The 17,401-nt window shown below is 41.2% G+C and overlaps 1 protein-coding gene across 1 annotated transcript in view; it reads right to left on the reverse strand.

Moving 5' to 3' along the window:
* Positions 1 to 3,524: 3,524 nt before the first annotated feature.
* si (sucrase-isomaltase) overlaps positions 3,525 to 17,401 on the reverse strand; it is a 59,700-nt gene continuing 45,823 nt past the window's right edge. The window contains exons 41-48 of the mRNA XM_058634016.1: positions 12,910 to 13,058; positions 11,997 to 12,081; positions 11,827 to 11,883; positions 11,133 to 11,257; positions 10,717 to 10,805; positions 9,317 to 9,366; positions 6,590 to 6,760; positions 3,525 to 3,950 (exon numbers count right to left, since the gene is read on the reverse strand). Coding sequence (XP_058489999.1) covers positions 3,876 to 3,950; positions 6,590 to 6,760; positions 9,317 to 9,366; positions 10,717 to 10,805; positions 11,133 to 11,257; positions 11,827 to 11,883; positions 11,997 to 12,081; positions 12,910 to 13,058 — 801 coding nt within the window. The 3' untranslated portion in view covers positions 3,525 to 3,875. The remainder of the gene's footprint in view (positions 3,951 to 6,589; positions 6,761 to 9,316; positions 9,367 to 10,716; positions 10,806 to 11,132; positions 11,258 to 11,826; positions 11,884 to 11,996; positions 12,082 to 12,909; positions 13,059 to 17,401) is intronic.

Consider the following 17,401-nt stretch of genomic DNA (forward strand, 5'->3'; position numbering starts at 1 on the left):
AGGGCGGTTGAAAGGCGGTTACCCCGCCTCAGTGACACATAGAGATAGACAAACAACAATCCACTCTCACATTTCAAGTGTCCAATTTGTCCCCAAATCTGCATGTTTTTAACATAATGCTGTATTATTTATATGCATTGAATGGTGCATCTCTTTCAGACGCAGAAGGATACCTTGTGCTGGGATGGGATGTGACAGAGCAGCAGTATATGCCGCTCTCGGTGTAAGAACGGGTTGTTTTCTTTCTTTCTTTCTTTCTTACTCATCTAAGGATCTGTGAGAACACGTGGGGAAGGTTTTCGTTCTCGGGTTCTCGGGCTGGGTCAGGGACCACTCCTTTAATACACCACAGATACACTAATTAACAACAGCAGGCTCTTAGTGGGAGTGTGAATCACTGCCGGGCACAACTGCTTTAGACGAATTAGTGAAGGTGAAAAGCAACATTCGATAGATGATTCACGGTGTGCATGCCTTCCTGTGGTTGTGCGAGTGTGGGTGTGCATGTCATTCGATGACAGACGGTGGCTACAGTGTGAGAATCGCGTTAGGTGAAATCCTTTCAGCGGCTACACAAACAGCTACTTACACAGGATGCATATGTACATGTCACATTAGCACTTGACCCGGGGCAGTTTGGATGCTTGGATGACGGAGCTGAGCAGAGCAGATGGCGGACATGATGTGATGTCCATCATGTCCGCCGTTGTTGGGCGCACGTTGTCCATCAAAAAAATATTGGTAACAGGGAGAGCAACCTGGTCTCAGGGCTCTATATGGACTGATTAGTGCTTGGGCTAAAATATGAACTTGATTTGATTAGCCTGTGTTGGTATATTTGCATGATTTACTTGGACGGTTGAACATTTCTCAACTTTGGACCCACAGTGCAGTTCGGCTTGACATAAGTGATATGAAATTCAGAATATAAATGATTTTTTTTCCCCCTGTTTTATGATGTACGGATGCAATCTGTTCATTCTAATAAGGTCGAGTACGCTCTAATAACTAAGTTCTGAAAAAGTTTAATAAGTTTGCATATAAAACAATTGAGTCACGCAATTTATTCAGCTCATAACATTATTTTGGCGTTATATATGCACACGCGCACACACACACACACACATCCACAGAACCACTTTTCATCAAGTGCATGCTTTAATCAATATTTGTAAACCAGTGTGACTGATTTGACTTATTAATACACACAGCAATGTATCAGCAGTGTACACATGGCACAGGCACGATGCATGCACACATACACACACACACACACACACACACACACACACACACACACACTGCATCTGACAGCCTTTGATGTCGTCAAAGTGTTTTCCTTCTCCCGTGTTGTTTTATCTCTTTGTTTCCCCCCTTCATCTACGACACACTTGCATCTGTCAGTCACCCAATAACAAAAAAACACATTGTGATTGCGACTCATTTAAAAGCATGCTGTCTGGTAAGATGGGCTCTCTTTCAGAGAGTCAGACAAAGAACACATTGATCTGTGGACAATAAGATAGAGATATGTATGTGAGGAGTGCCGGGCCACGTTACTTTGCTGTGTGGAAAACAAGTGAATATCCTTTGTATGACATAAAGAAATCAGACTTTTGGGTCCGTGTGTGTGTGTGTGTGTGTGTACCAACACAATTAGACACTGTTGGCACTAGTGTGTGGCTAGCTTTGCTTCGACATTAAAAAAAAACTTGATCCATATGAATGATCCATACATGTACCCAAACAAAAAACAGCAACAGCAACTTACACACTAGTCCAGGGGTGTCAAACTAATAAATAATAGAATGCCAATGTTTTCCCTTTGTTTTACATTTAATGAATCTTTCACAAACCGTATTATGTAAAACCGGGAAATGTTACGCTTCAGTTGACCATTTACACATGTGCGTTGCAACTTACAGATCACAGTGGATCTACAAAGGAACAAATAACTTTTTAGTCACAGGTATCTGGAACTACAAATTCTAGTTTTTCACATTAAGATTAGAACATGTGACACTTTAGATTAGGGAACACATATTCACTATTAACTAGGTGCTCACTAACATGCACTAACAGTAGCACACTAGCCCTTTATTAGTAATTATTAAGCACGTATTAACACCTTAATCTACATAATCTTTTTCTACCTCTATTACGACATGAATTAAGATTTTTCCTGATTAAGGTGTTATTACGTGGTTAATAATGACTAATAAAGGTCTGGTATGCTTCTTATATGCATGTTAGTAAGCACCTATAACTACCTCATTGTAGTTGATTATCTTCTATGCAGTGCTTTGCTTCTGGACAGTGGTCGGGGAAGAGCAGGGGAGATATTATTACCCCCAGGTTAACACCCTTACATCTACAGATAGGGGATGAACAGGCGCACACTTGGGTGATCTGGAAGAGTCTGAGCGTTTATTTCTCTCAACAGGCTTGGAGCACAACACATATTTACTCCACTTCATAGTGACTGATGCCAACTCTGCCCATTCGCTCACTCTCTCTCTCTCTCTCTCTCTCTCTCTCTCTAACTCCCTCCCGCTCGGCTCTTAAAGGGGCCGCAGCATTCTTACAACAGTAGTTTACACGAATTCATCTTGCGGGCCGGTTCTGGCCCACGGGCCGTATGTTTGACATCCCTTCACTAGTCAGGAGTGACTCTCCCTGTACATTCCCCTCAGTAAAGTGGTAATAAGGGTGGCACTCAGTTTTATTTGCCGGTGGCTAAATTGATATCATTACATTTACTGCAGGCTGAATAATGGATGACGGTATCACTGTATGGGGAACTAATGGGATGAGACAAAGCAAAGGTAGACAGCTTGCCGCAGGTGAGATTTATTATTAGCATCTATTTCCTGTCGCACCCACGCAAGGCCATACATGTAGAGACGTCTGTGTTTATGCAGCCGTGGAAGCAGGCGCCCCCAAAAAACGTGCGTCTGACACTTAATATTTCCACTTTAGCCGCTGTCACTTTGTTGGTAGCTGCTGCGCCCAATCACAGCTTTGAGCGACTCTCGAATCAAAGGATTTCCATTTGTCAAAGGCAGAGGTGTTTGTTTCCACTTATCATCAGTTGTGACAGCTTTTTTTTGTCAACGTTATTGTAAACACCTGCTGGCTGTTTGTTGCCCACTGATGAGTCTGTGATGAAGTAAAGGCCCGAAATTTTAGGAAACCACTCTCTCTCTGCAGGAAAGTGTTGTCGACATTTATTAGGTAATTCAGTTTTTTTTTTGGACTCCATGGTTATGTCGGAAATAACGTTTCCATCTGTTTATTAAATGGAAGAGGGCCTGAAATGAATTAGAATACACGTTCAATACAAGATGTATTAAAATTAAGCTGAGAATGATTCAGTGACAAAGTCATTTTGAGCTGTGAACTAAAAATATTAGCTACCAAAGTTGTAACTAAGTTTAATGTATTCCAGTTCGGGAGATTGTGTGTGTGTAGTAAATGTCCAATTTATGTTATTTTCAATCTCATTAAAGACGGACAAAATCATATTTTTCAGTACCAAGCACTTTAATTAATTTGAAATGTTGCACTGAGGCAGTAAGTCCACAATGGTATTATACATTCATAATGTGTTTTGACATCATGTCGTGAATCCACAGCGATGGCATGTCATTTTTAAAAGCACAGTCATATTTCAAATACATGTTTCCAACCAAAAAACTGAGCATTTACACACGAGTTGTGATTCAATTAGATTGTTAAGAGTATTTCCCGTGAAGACCGCATTTGCTTACATTATAATTTATGACAAGGAAAAAACACAAAACCCTATACACAGATATATTCTTGTTTGTCAGTGAAACAGAGAAAAAAAAAAGAAAAAGAAAATGGGTGTCTGATCAGTTCCTACTCCATGTGATGGTGGAAAGCTGGTCCACACGAACAGACTTTGAAGTAGCATCCATAATCAGCTCCTATAAACACAAGGGAGATGAAAGGGGGAAATGTTTGTTATAAAACCAAACACTGTTCGCACACCAACTGTGTTATATACTCTATGTCATGTATGAAGAATTCCAAATAAGTTTTTGTCTTCTCCGTCATGGTGATGTTACTTATAACATGTCACTCAGAGTGCAGACGAGGTGTCAGTCCTCGTGCACCTGGAGATGAATTTTCTTGTGCTCAAAACAAAACACTTATTACAGCAGGGAAACGGCGTCGTCGTCATTCCTCGCTCTCCTCCCTGTCTACCCTTCTCCCTTCCCTCTCTACCCATCTTTCATTCTCCCTGTTTATCCGTCTCACCTCTGTCTTCTTCTTCCCTCCACTTGTTTTTTTTTTTTGTGATGTATTCTCTCTCCCTCCTTCTGCTGCATTCGCCCTTCCCTCCTTTCCAGTCTTTTTATTATTCTCAGCTCATCCATGCATCCCCAACACACACACACACACACACACGCACACGCACAAACTCAAAATCCCTCTGTCATTCTGACTTTCCTCATCTGCAATTCTTGCCCGCTCTTCCTGACTTTCTCTGTCTGTCTTCTCCGAGAGCAGTATAAATCTAAGTCTTCCGGGCTTTTTCACCTGTGGTTATTTATGGAGCTGCTGTAGCTATCATTTTCGTGCTCTTGATAAGTGCACTGAGTACAGTGCACAACCTTGACAGGAATATTTTATCAAAGGCCAAATGAGAAGTGGAAATGCATGCTATCCTTTTAAAGTTGCCGTTGTTTTCTCTTCTACTGAACGTCATTGTTAAACTGTGACATGCACCGTTTCCTCCTGTGGTCTCCTATCTTCTTACTAACCCTTATGTGGGTTTTTTTTTTTTACATGCCAGGTTTTTCCTGCTGTAACAAATCTCATGGCAACCTTGACTAATGATTGGAAAAGCTCTTGTAAGCCACATGACTGGAGCTCAAGCCCTATCATGGTTTAAAAAAAAAATTCCAGCAGGACCTTGCATTTGACACAGGTTTCCCTGCAGAGAACTAATGAGGGAATATGGACACGTATGCTATAAGGAAACTCATTTGATGTAACCCTAACCCAGCTGCACAGTTTTCAGACTTTAGACACATGGATCTCGGTCTTGGAGAAAGTAATGTTACAAGGAATGTGGCTTTGTGCTTCGCGTCATTATTTCCTTCTGTCACGTTCTTTTTTTTTCATCGAGCATTGGAGCAGATGATTCGGTGAGCGAGAGGAAAAGACAAATCATTTTACATGAGCGGCTTTAAAATCATCGCCCCTGAGTTGGAACTTCCTTTTTTTTGTCCTCACTAAAAAAAAAAACAGTGTCAGGAGGGATGCAGAGTTGATTACAGCTATTAGATGACAAAAAAGTGTCACCGCAGGGGTTGGGTTATGAACCTGAGTGGGATTAAATTATTATTTTTTTTTTTGTGTGTGTGTGTGTGTGTGACATTTTTCCACTGGCAGGATAATGCTCGTTCAACTTGAAAGCTGGGCTGTGTTTATGAAGGCGAGTGCATGCACTGATGGAGGAGGCGCACTGAGCGACTGCATCACTGCACAAATCCACTATTAAATGCAATGACACTAATTGTCTGCATGTCAGACAGTAATTGAACGGTTCTTCAAGCTGGAATTTGATTGAGTTCACATGTGGGATGCTATGGAATGTGTACATGTATATGCACATACTGTTATAACAGTTGATGTTGTGTTAATATCACCAATTTACCTGCAGATGGCGCTGCACAGTATCTAGGTTCTTAAAGATCAGTGGCTGCACAAAAATAATGTTGACTTCAAGAAAACGCTGTGAGGCCATTAAATGTAAACGTGTTTTTTGTCAGTTTTTCTATGCATAATGCTAAATTGAATATAATAAAACCATAGCTTACCACACAATATTTTTCAGTTAGACCTTTTCTTGCACTTAACCCTTTAACACCTTAGCCTCAAAATGTCCATCTGCACTTTATTTTTAACCATAAAAGGACCAGAAAGTGTCCTGTGAGTAAGTGCTTTTGCCCATTTTTCCATCATAACTATCAATTATTTACAATTGACTGCGTGTTTAAATGCAGTTTTAACAATTTAAAATGAAGAAAAACAATAAGGTTTATTGAGAAAAACACACCGACAGCAGATTGTGCGTGTTAAATTTGAAATTTGAACAGTATAACACATATTTAAAGTAACATTTGTTTGAGTTTTGGTCTCAATGTCCAAAAACAGGCATAAAAAAAAAACTATTATGTACAGTACATGCATACATGTTTTTCCAACTCTCTCCTCTCTGGAAACGCTGATATGCCGGCTTCCTGCAACAGCGCAAGTGGAAGTTTGACGTGCAACTTCTCAGCTTTCAGAAAGTGCTGGAATTTTCTGTGTCATTGTGGGAATGCAAACGTGTCGTCTGCGATACACTCGGTGTTAAAGGGTTAATGAATTCTGTTTATCTTAGAGAAGCTAGTGCACAACAGCTTCACAAGCGGGTAATTCTCTTGGTCTATTTCAAGACCAAGAGGCGTGAGGACACTTTCTGCATCGTTGAATTGGCTTGTAAACCGTCATTGAACGTATTATGAACACTTCTGAGATGGTAACTTAAAGATCAACATTTAAAAATTCTGACCTGAGTGTCAGCGATGTACTCTGGTGTCAGTGGATAGTCCTTTCCAGCTTTGTCTCTTAAGGTCGCTGATGTGATTTTAACACTGCCTGCACCCCAAACCTTCACCACGCCTACGATCAACTGGTCAGCAGGGTCCAAGGTGTTGTGGGTGACCTGGCAGGTCAAGGTGCTCTGGAAGAATAAAACAAAGAGATGAAGAAAATGATTGGAAATGGAATACATTTGTGATTTACTGTATATTAAATAACATTTGCTAAATGTGATTTATTTTGGACTTGCCTATTACGTCATCACTCCTGGACACACAATATATTCTGTACAGTTTGCTTAAAACGGTGCTGCAGTGAGCTGAGCCATAAGCTTCCACCACCCTCTATAATATGCATTACTTTTACTCCTTGCTTCATCTCTTTACTTAAATCCAGAATTTGAGTATCTTTCCTCCGTATCATTAGTTTTATACCCATTGTATTATTTTTTTTGTTCTCTGCCCATTTTAGTAGATAATCATCTGCACGTAGATGGTGATTGTCTTCAGGGCTCTAAATCTCTCTCAACCACACACAGGTTTGTGTAGCTATTCTTCTTAGGACACTGCATTGACTTTCATTCACTTGGACAGCATAAAAAGTGTTTTCCCTAACATTAACCCTTAGAACAAAGAGCATTTCGGCTGCTTTTTTTTTTTTTTTTTTTTTTTTTTTAACAAAAAGAAAAGAAAAATGGTCTATTTTGTGACTTCTGCACAATTATTGCTACTCTACATCACTACTAAAAATGTGATATAAAAGGAATCATAACTTTGACTCTACAACACAGAAGAAAAGAACACATGTTTTAAAGCCTGAATATGTGACTTATAAACACCCCCCCCCCCAGGATGTCCATATAAGGAGTTGTTGTGTATTATTCCCATGGCAAATGACCATAGGTGCACCTGTGGCACAGATCCGCAGCATGTGCGCGGAAGTATACCAGAGCCTTAAGGGTTAAACATATCCAGTGAAGGCCTGACCTTAACCAAACAACAATTCAAATCTTAGCCCTAAACTCAACCAGTTCCCCCAGAAATAAGGTTCCTCATTATGACCAGGTTGCACTAGGACAACCAGTCCTGACAAGGTTAATGTTGAGTCAATGGCAAAAGTCCTAAAGAGGTAGCAAATACAAGTCCACACACACACACACACACACACACACACACACACACACAAACACACACACTCAGATAGCCATCCAAAATGACATACGATCTGCTAATCTGCCAGGCAGCACTGGCCTCATTGCCCAACTTATCCTCATCTTCCCACATCTGCCTATTGCACACACACACACACACACACACACACACACACACACTGGCACATTCAAATACAATAATCACACACACTTATGCACTCTCTCTCTCTCTCTCTCCCCCTTTGGCTGTCAGACAGTGTGCCTGTTTTATCGCTGCGTGAAATTGCTTTGGAATGAGCCTGATGGTAAGCAGAGGACAGCCACAGATGCTTGGCTATGGTAGCACTATATGTGTACGTGTATACCCTAGATGTGTGCCTATAATGTATCTGTGGGTGCGCGTGTTTGCGATTAAACCCCCGCCCGCTAATGTGTGTCTGTGTGTGATTGTGTGCTCTTGCCTGGCCATTGAAGTAAATAAAACCAGGTTAGTCACATTAGTCTTAGTGATTAGTGAGTGTATGTCATTCTTCGGTCAAAATGTGATCAAGCTGTGGACTGGTAAACATGGAAAATGTTACACACCCAGTTTTGTAAAGATAATTGTAAGCTTTTGTTCAACTTTGTTTTTCTTCTTCTACCAATTGATAAAGTCATGGCTTCAGTGGGATTAAGCTGATGTTGTATTCAACCCCATATGTACCGTGCAGTTCCAGGCAACGTCTGTAAGTTGTAAATTATTTGTCGGAATTAAGAAAAAAAGAAAAGAGTGATTTAATCACACCGGTGATGTGTTTCGGTATTCATTAAACCTAATGACGCAGGTGCAACAACACACAAAAAAGAAGAATTGTAAGGCTCACAATCTCTTTTTTTTGTGAGTACTCAGTAAAGTGAGATTTTCTGCCAAAACCAGAACCAGAAATACACGGTGATCTGTATCAACACAACCACAGCTGCTCTACTCCAGACATCCATGTGCCAGTTTGTTAGATGTGAGCAACAGAAATATTAGGCAGGTGCGTTTTGTGAACAACAAAAGCCTTGCACCTGATAAGGAGGCCTTTGTTGCATCATTAGATGCACCAGCACAGTGATGGAAAGGGTTTATACTCTAAGAGCATCTGGTTGGAGAATGACAGTCATCTCTACCCTACAGTATCCATTGTCTTTTCAGCTCATAAAATTGTTCAAATGTCATCACGACATGCACAGGACTGCTAAACGTCGATAGTGAGGACGGGAACAAGTCATTGTAAGTGTAGTATATCCATAAAGCAGCTTTTGCAGTGTGGGTGTGTGTGTGTGTGTGTGTGTGTGTACACATAATCATACATCTATAAATGTATCAGTGTTAATATTAAGTGACATTTGAACCTGAACCGGTTTCCAACATTCTCCAATTGCACAGACCTGTTGTGTTGTATAGTAAAGAATGGACATATTCTCCAGTCTTGCTGTGTTAATAACAACAATGACAAAAGGGGTGGGCGGGAGGGGGGGGGGGGGGGGGGCTTAATGTGGCATGCAGTGTCTCCATGAACTCACCGACTCTGCTGCAAAGGAGGTCAGCTGATACTTTCCTCCCGGAACGGTGTCTGAGGAGAGATGTGAGAGTGAATTACAAACAGAGCATGAAATGGTACGCCAGAGACAATAGGCGTGACTACCTGAATTAATGACAGTTTAGATGTATATATAGACAGATAGACAGAGAGATCGACAACAGACAGACAGATAGAGAGATAGAGAGATAGAGAGGGAGAGAGGGAGAGAGGGAGAGAGTCGATTTAAACTCCCATGCAGTGACTCATCTCACAGTTTTACATCAACTTATTACTGGTTAATTAAATAAGAGTAGTAATTAGGGTAGTGAGTAAAGTAAATAATTCATCGGCTACACTTCTTAACTGCACAAAAGACTGGGTAATTAGGTGGTTGGATAAATGAGGTAATGGATGATGAATGAGTGACCAAAAAAAAAATGCTTATACGAGTCAGTGTGATTGACAGCAGAGGGACAAGCTAACCTTCTGAAGTAAAAGTCACAATTGCAGAACTTTGAAAAAGCAGAGAAGCAGATGGTGCAGGTAAGCAGGCGAGAGAGGGAGAGCAAACAAGAAAGACGGGGGGGGGGCTTCGCAGTAGACAGACAGCAAGTGGCAGACGAGAGGAGCGAGGGAGCAGATGAAAGAGGACTGATGGAGAGCATATCCCTGGGCAGCGACACACAGAATTACTGTAATAGTTTCTGTCATTCCCCTTCTCTGTCATCCCTTGTCCTTTGTCTGTCTCTGTTTTCTTTCGTCCTAGCACAAACACACTTTTCATAGAGGACTGCATTTGCTCACACAAGCAATTTGGAGGCAGATTCTGTTTCTATATTAGTGTGTGAGTGTTTTTGTGTATGTGTGTGTGTGTGTGTGTGAGTGAGCATCTGTGATGAATTATGTTTGTGCCGCCGTGTTCTGCTCTTCAGTATGCAAATACATCACACACACAGAGTGAGTATCAACGACCCTGCTTTGGAGTTGTCTGTGTCAGTGTGAGAAGATCAGTGGACACATTCATATTCAGTCAAAACAGCATTTGTCGAACATAGATTGATGCCACCTAAACATTTAAACATTTAAGTAAAATAAAAAGATATTTACTGAAATATTTACTTTTGTTTGTGCACAAATTTTGGTAATTATTCTGGCTTTTATTTTTAAGTAACAAACAATAAGATCCCACACACACACACACACTGTCTAACTTGCATCAACAATGTTATTGAGTCCTCTGAGTCCTGACACCACAGTCCTATGCACTTGCAAACAAAAGTGTCCTTTTGTTTTTGGGGGCTTTTTTTTAATGAACATAGTTGCAAGGAAAAAGACATTGTTGGTGCAACATGGACGAGAGAGAATGAGCGAGAGAGAGAGAGAGAGAGACCTGTGACTTACCTATTCCTTCTCCGTCATCCCAGAAGAACGATCCTTGAGCAGTTCCATTGTCGTTCAAGGCAACTATCAGCCCTAAAGGATTCTTCCGACTAAAACAAAATAAGGTAGTATCAGATGATGATGTCTAAGGAGAGGCATTCACAGAAAAACATGAGAAAAACTGTTCGAGCAGGCTACATTTTGAATTCCGAAGCTACACCTCCACGCAACAATCACGGATTCACAAGCACTGCGCAGCATCGATAACTTTCTGTACTTTACATTGTCACTGTCCTTCTATACAGTGGACACTCAAACACAGCAGCAATGCATGAATATACCTTGACTGTAGCCTATTAGCACTCTACCTCTCTGCACAGGCAGAGAGAGACAAACAAGTGTCTATAATGTGTCAGCCATGATATGTGAGCACCTACCTGTGAAATGTATTAGTCTCTGGTTTCTGCCAGGGGATGATATAGCCTCCTCTGATATGAAGGTTAATATGGTCCAAGGGTGTGGGCATGCTCAGCATCACGCCACGCACTCCAACGTCTTTGGCCTAATAAAATGACACACAATGAAACTGCTTAAGATGCAATACGTTTTTACACGTTGATTATTTTTCTTCATCTTCTTCATCCATACACATGTGAACCATTCGTGTAATCTACTGTGGAAAGTGAGCGTTCCCCATTTTGTCCAACAGTCTGCTCCCATAAGGGAACAAGTAGCTGCTCTGCTCCAGCATCTCATGCCCCCCCCTTCTAATATATTCTTCCATGAGTTTTGTTACGCTTTGAGTTGCTGTCTAACAGATGGGGGAATCCCCGAGCTATAAAGAAATACAGACTGAATGGATGTTTGCTTTTGTCATATTTGTGTCTCCCGTGGTTGTTAAGTGGCACATCCTTATTATTTTGTCATTTAAGCTTTTGTTGCAGTTGTGGATTTAGTCTTCTTATTTTCAGGAATCCTCATCCCAAGAGGAGGAACACAGACGGTCTTTGATATGTAATTTTGCTTCAGAGATATCTAGATGGACGATAGCACCATTGATGAAGGGTTTGTCGTCACTGAAGGTGTTGGCGCTCTAATACAGTTTACTGACTGTAACGGAAATAGACTCACCGTATGGTAGTCATACCAGCGGGCATTAGGAACATAGCCATTCACGGTGGTGACTCCCTGTCGATCACAAAGTCAGTTCATCAAAGAGAGGAATACAGAACACGTGTCGTCTTGCTGACATGATGGAGGGAGAGAAAAAGCCAAAGCATGTTGTATATGTGTGTTCATACCTTGTCAAGGGCAGGGGTGATTAGTAGAGCAGGTCCCCAGAGGAACTGTTTGTGGATGTCCCATGTCATTTTATCATTCACAAACCTGTGAAATACAAACAGAGCAGCCATTACAACATAAATTGAAAAAAAAAGTACTAATGATTTCTTCTGTCTCCCCAGGCCAGTCGACTGTTGAAGTACTCCCTCAGAATTCAGTGATTTGATGATGCAAGCTAAACAACTCTGCCAGTCATACCCTGCCAGCTCCTTAAATACCATCTGTACATACTCTCTCTCTCTCTCTCTCTCTCACTTAAAATGAATGAATATGGTGTGGGGTTTTTTTTTTGTTTGTTTTCTTAAGGTTTCACACAGTCACATCTAGGTGCTTTTTTTATTTTCTACACATAACTGGATTTGAAGTGCAAGGGCTTTTTAATAGCACAGTTGTTCTCTTTAAAACCGTATTAAGATATTTAAATGAACAAATGTTACAAATCAGCTTTTCTAACCTCAGTGAAAAGGATAAAGATATATAAATGGAAGGTGATTCCCCCCCCCCCCCCCCCCGTATTTAAATTAACATCTGCAGCCAAAAAGGGAGGCTTTGATGGTAACATACTGTCTTCTAACTAGCTGGAAATGAGGTGGCCGTTAATAGAGAGTGGGGACGAAAACACGTTGAGGCACTAAAATGAAAGCTTTACTCAAATTGATTTCAGTCGAGCCTCTACCACATGTATCATTCTGCATACTAATGAGAAATAATGGAGTATAGGATCAGGTTTTCTTGCCAGCAATCAAGATAAAAGATCCATGCTGTTAATAACTAAATTACTTGATTAAGTCATTACTTGCAATGCAGGGGCCATGACGTAAGCAGGAAATATAAGACCTGTGTGTGTGTGTGTGTGTGTGTGGCTTTGCTTACTCATGCAACAGTGGTCTGATGACTGTACTTCCTTTGGTGTGAGCCTCAAACATCAGTGTATAGAGGTAAGGCAGGAGAGTGTAACGGATGTTCAGGACGTCCCGGGACACATTAGCAAATGTTTCATTCCAAGCGACAGGGTCTTGTCTCTGACAGAAATGTATTAAAAGCAAAAAACATTAGTGATTGTGGACAGATTATAAGAAGATTAAGAGAGACCGCAAACGAGCAACTCTTGCGAATGGCCTGTGTGGTCTTCCAGATGATTCCCAGCCTATTCTGCCACAGATACACACACACACACACACACACACACTGTGCTGACATTCGCCTAATTTTAAACTGCAACTAAAATGTAACAAGGACAGAAATAGAGGGCACGACGTGCTGTCATTTTGGAAATGATGCTCAGCTCATTTTCTGTGGAACAATATTCAGTCTGAGGGGATGATGAGACACACACACACACACACACACACACGTACCCACCTAGAGACTATCATGAAAATTTCCACAAGCGTGTCATCTCCATATGCTCCTCCCTACGATAATCTATGTGTGTGTGTGTGTGTGTGCTGTCAGATTTGATAATGATCATTAACCATAGCCTGATGGTTACTAAGTACAGGCCTAACAGCACATGATTGAATTTAGAATGTTTCTATTATCTTGTGACCTCAGAAGTTTTCCAGATTATTGTGTAATTTTCTGAATATATTCACGGGATTGTAATTATCTGGAAACTCGGGAGTTCTTTCCACCTGCCTCCCGTTTCGGTCACACTCATTATCACACTAAGATGTGTGTGCCGAGCACAGAGATAAAGATGTTCAAATGAATTCAAATGAGCGAGTATGACTCTGCACTGAATGGCAAATGTTGAGCATTGGTGTCTCATAGCGGGAGAGGGTTTTTGGTTTTTGACTAGAAGATTAGGATTAGGTTAACTGGACTAGTTTTAGTAGCTGTGAATGTGAGTGTGAATATTTGTTTGTGTCTTTTTGTTGCCCCTGCGACAGCGCACCACCTCAACCCCAGTGTCTTCTTGGATGGATTGCAACTTCTGCAGAACCCTCAAAGGATAAGCTATAGATAATGGATGGATTGGCTTGTTGCTTTAAGTTTAAGGCTCAAGTCATTTCCAGTTATTGGCAAAAATGACTTATTAAGACATTTCTCTATTTTCTGTGTGTTGTTTTTGTGTTATTGTGAAGTTCACCCGTTCTGACATATTATATTGCAGAGGATTTGATGTGGGGGCATGGGTGTCTTTTTCTGGCACAACTGCATCGATGCATCGACTGAGGCTCATCACATGGTTAGCTACAGTACGTGATAATGCCTTTTACAATATTGCTGCACCAAAATGAAGGAATACTACTGAAAACATAGAGTGGCAGCTGGCGTCTTTGCTGAAGATGAAGTTGCATGTTAAACTGATCAAAACTCAGATATTGTTGCTGATCGTGCACCCTGCTGCTGCTGCTGCTTCTGCTGCTGCCGCCTCGACTTCACAGACGTCACATGCCTATGCAGCAACGCTGTACCCCAGACACCCTGACACTTAAAAGTAGACAGACACTATATTCTTCACCAAGGTCTATCTAGATTATGTGAAAGGCTGGACAATAATGGGATTACATAAAACAGTACAGTGCAGTTTAGCTTGCCTTGCACTTGCCTCAGCTACGTAAATTGCATGACGTCATTCCAATATCACACAATGTAGCGCGCCAATAAATTCCACAAAGAAGAAGTAAACAGGGCGACAATAGACGACACTTGGCATTCTGTGTTATTTCCTCTTGGTATGTGGCTGTTTATAACAAAAAGGAGACAAACTTTGTTTGATAGAAGGCTGCACACTGCATTGAAAGACTTGGACCACTGCTTGGTATGCCGGCAGAAGGGTCCCCAAAACTGGAACGCTATTGATCGGTTATGTTGGTCCCCTCTTTGCTTTAAGTATCTGGGTTCAACTCAAAAGAGAAGATTTTCTCTGTTAGGTATTTGAAGTGAAACATCTTTGGGTTTTTGAGATTTGTTCAAACAAGACAGGCAATTTGAAGATACGACCTTGAGCTTCGGGGAATTGCAACCAATATTTTGGTTAACCTTTTTTCAAAATTTCATTAGATCAATCAACAGAGAAAAAAAATAATTGAGATTTTTGAGAAGTGATGCTGTCATTACTTGAACGTTAAGCTCACCAACAAGAAAATATCACTTTTATAACACTTTTTTTTTACTGTCAGTCTGACAAATCTTGCATTGCCTGACAGTTGCTTCTTCTTCATCTGTGGCACACCAGTAGGGGAATTGATAAAGTGATGTGAGCAGGAAGTGCTGAAGAGAAAGACGCAGACAGAGAATCTATTTCATGAATTCACCTAATTTATAATTTCTAGTGGAAAAAGCCTTGTGACACACACACTGACTGTAGACCGATATGAATGCATGTGCATGTGCTTACACACGCACAGCCATAAGAAGAAGAGGTTATCTGGCTGTGTCAGACCCTCTCATCAATTTTCTCTTCTTTCTCGTCATTTATCTGTCTGCAATCTACTCCCCTGGCTCATCTCATAAACCTTCGAGTTTCTGTTTTGCATTGCAGAGCTCGCATCAGAATTAGAAAATATATTTAGACCAACAGTGATACGTCCCTTCGGGTGAATAATAATATACATGACTCCACTCTGAGTGTGCTGCTGAAACAGGCTCAGTGGAGAATATATCTTGTTTAATTAATTCCGCGCTGGTCAGATGTGACTGTGGACACCAGTATATTGCTGTTGCAGTGAAATTATCTCGAGGTCAACACTGAAAGTTGTCTGAGGGCAAAGAGACACTCGGCGTGATGGAGCTCTGGGAATGACTCTGCAAAAGCTCCCTTCTGTTTCTCTCTCCACTGTCACTGACCTTGTGTACCCTCCAGTCTGCTTTGTGCTGTTAATACTTTGTTGTCAAATGCCTTGTTAAGCAGACTGGAGAATACAGTCTCTAACTGTGTGATGATTGGGCATTTTAGATGGCTTAATAATTCTTTTTTTTTTCTTTTTTTACAGTACCCTAAACAAAAATATATTCCCTTTCCTAATGTCTCTTATATCTGTCATGAATATTTTTATGGCCTTCACCAAACCCTTGACTTTTCTTTGACTGATCAAAGAAATGGGTTATTTCCTTTCATTTACTTTAGTCTCAGTCACAACCACATGACACAACAACAGTCCTAATTTCCTTCCAATTTCATCCTGCATCTTCTGTCCGTCTCACACTTCTCTTCTCTGAATTTGCTCGTCAGTATCCTTCCTATCTGCTCTCCTCCTGCTCTCCGATATGATTTCCTCAATTCTCCCTCGATCCCTTTACCGTTGTTCCTTCCTCTCATACTGTATGTCATTTTTATGCCGTCTCCTCCTCCATGTGTGCGCGCTTTCTCAATTTTCAATTTTCCCCATGTTTAAACACCCATTTGCAAGCCAATGTTAAATGGTTGGAATCCTGGGGTATATGTGTGTGTTGAGCTGAGGTTAGGTGGTGTGCAATGGTGCCCAGATCACCTTGAGAATTCAATTATATCCCTACTCACCCAAAACACACACACACACACACACACACACACACACTCTGTGTCCTGTCTCATATTGCAAACTCAAGTGCAGAGAAATTTCGCCCGGTGGGATCGATCTCTGGACGGGCGTTATTGGATTTCTCAGATGTGTTCCAACACTCTTAAAGGTCACTGCGAGAATGAATGCCACCGACACTACACCACCAAACAGGTCTATCTTGTTGTGCGTTCCCGTGTTTGTGTGTGTGTGTGTGTGTGTGTGTAACAATGTGTCAGGCACAGATAAAGAGAGAGACAGGTGGAGAAAGCTACTTGGTTTGTATTTCTTGCAAATAATACTGTAGGAGTGTTGGTAAATGTTTTTTTTCCCTCCTGTAACACTTTAGTTGTGTAAAAGGAGTCTACAAAGAGTCACTGGTGACAGAACTAAAGCAGCATTTGTTTCTTCTGTTGTGCTACAGCTATAGCAACAGGCCTTGCTGTCGTTTAACCCTCGGATGAGCGTCAAGATAATGAGGCAGCCTGGATTTATATTGATTTTATGGCTGTAGAACTGTCAAAAAAATGCTCCCTTTTTCCATGATAACTTTCACTTTCGATATCTGGCAGTTATTCAACCGTTTAGAAATGACGATACTGAGAGGCTGACATCACAAACGTGTGACGCACTGGTGAATCTTGTCTGTGATTGGGCTACCGTAATGACAAGTATATGGGCGCAAACTCTATTTCTCTGCTTTGCAGTATCTATCTTTCCATCTTCTAGCACTTTCTCCTCCACACAGGAGTCGCGCGGGGTGCTGTGACAGTCTCAGCTGACATAGGCTGAAAGGTGGAGTCACACCCTGGACAGATCGCCAGTCCATAGTTTTTGAATTTTCTAGACATCACAAACGGTCTAGGAGTTACGGTAAT

The sequence above is a fragment of the Solea solea genome, chromosome 7 (genome assembly GCF_958295425.1).
Source record: "Solea solea chromosome 7, fSolSol10.1, whole genome shotgun sequence".
NCBI lineage: Eukaryota > Metazoa > Chordata > Actinopteri > Pleuronectiformes > Soleidae > Solea > Solea solea.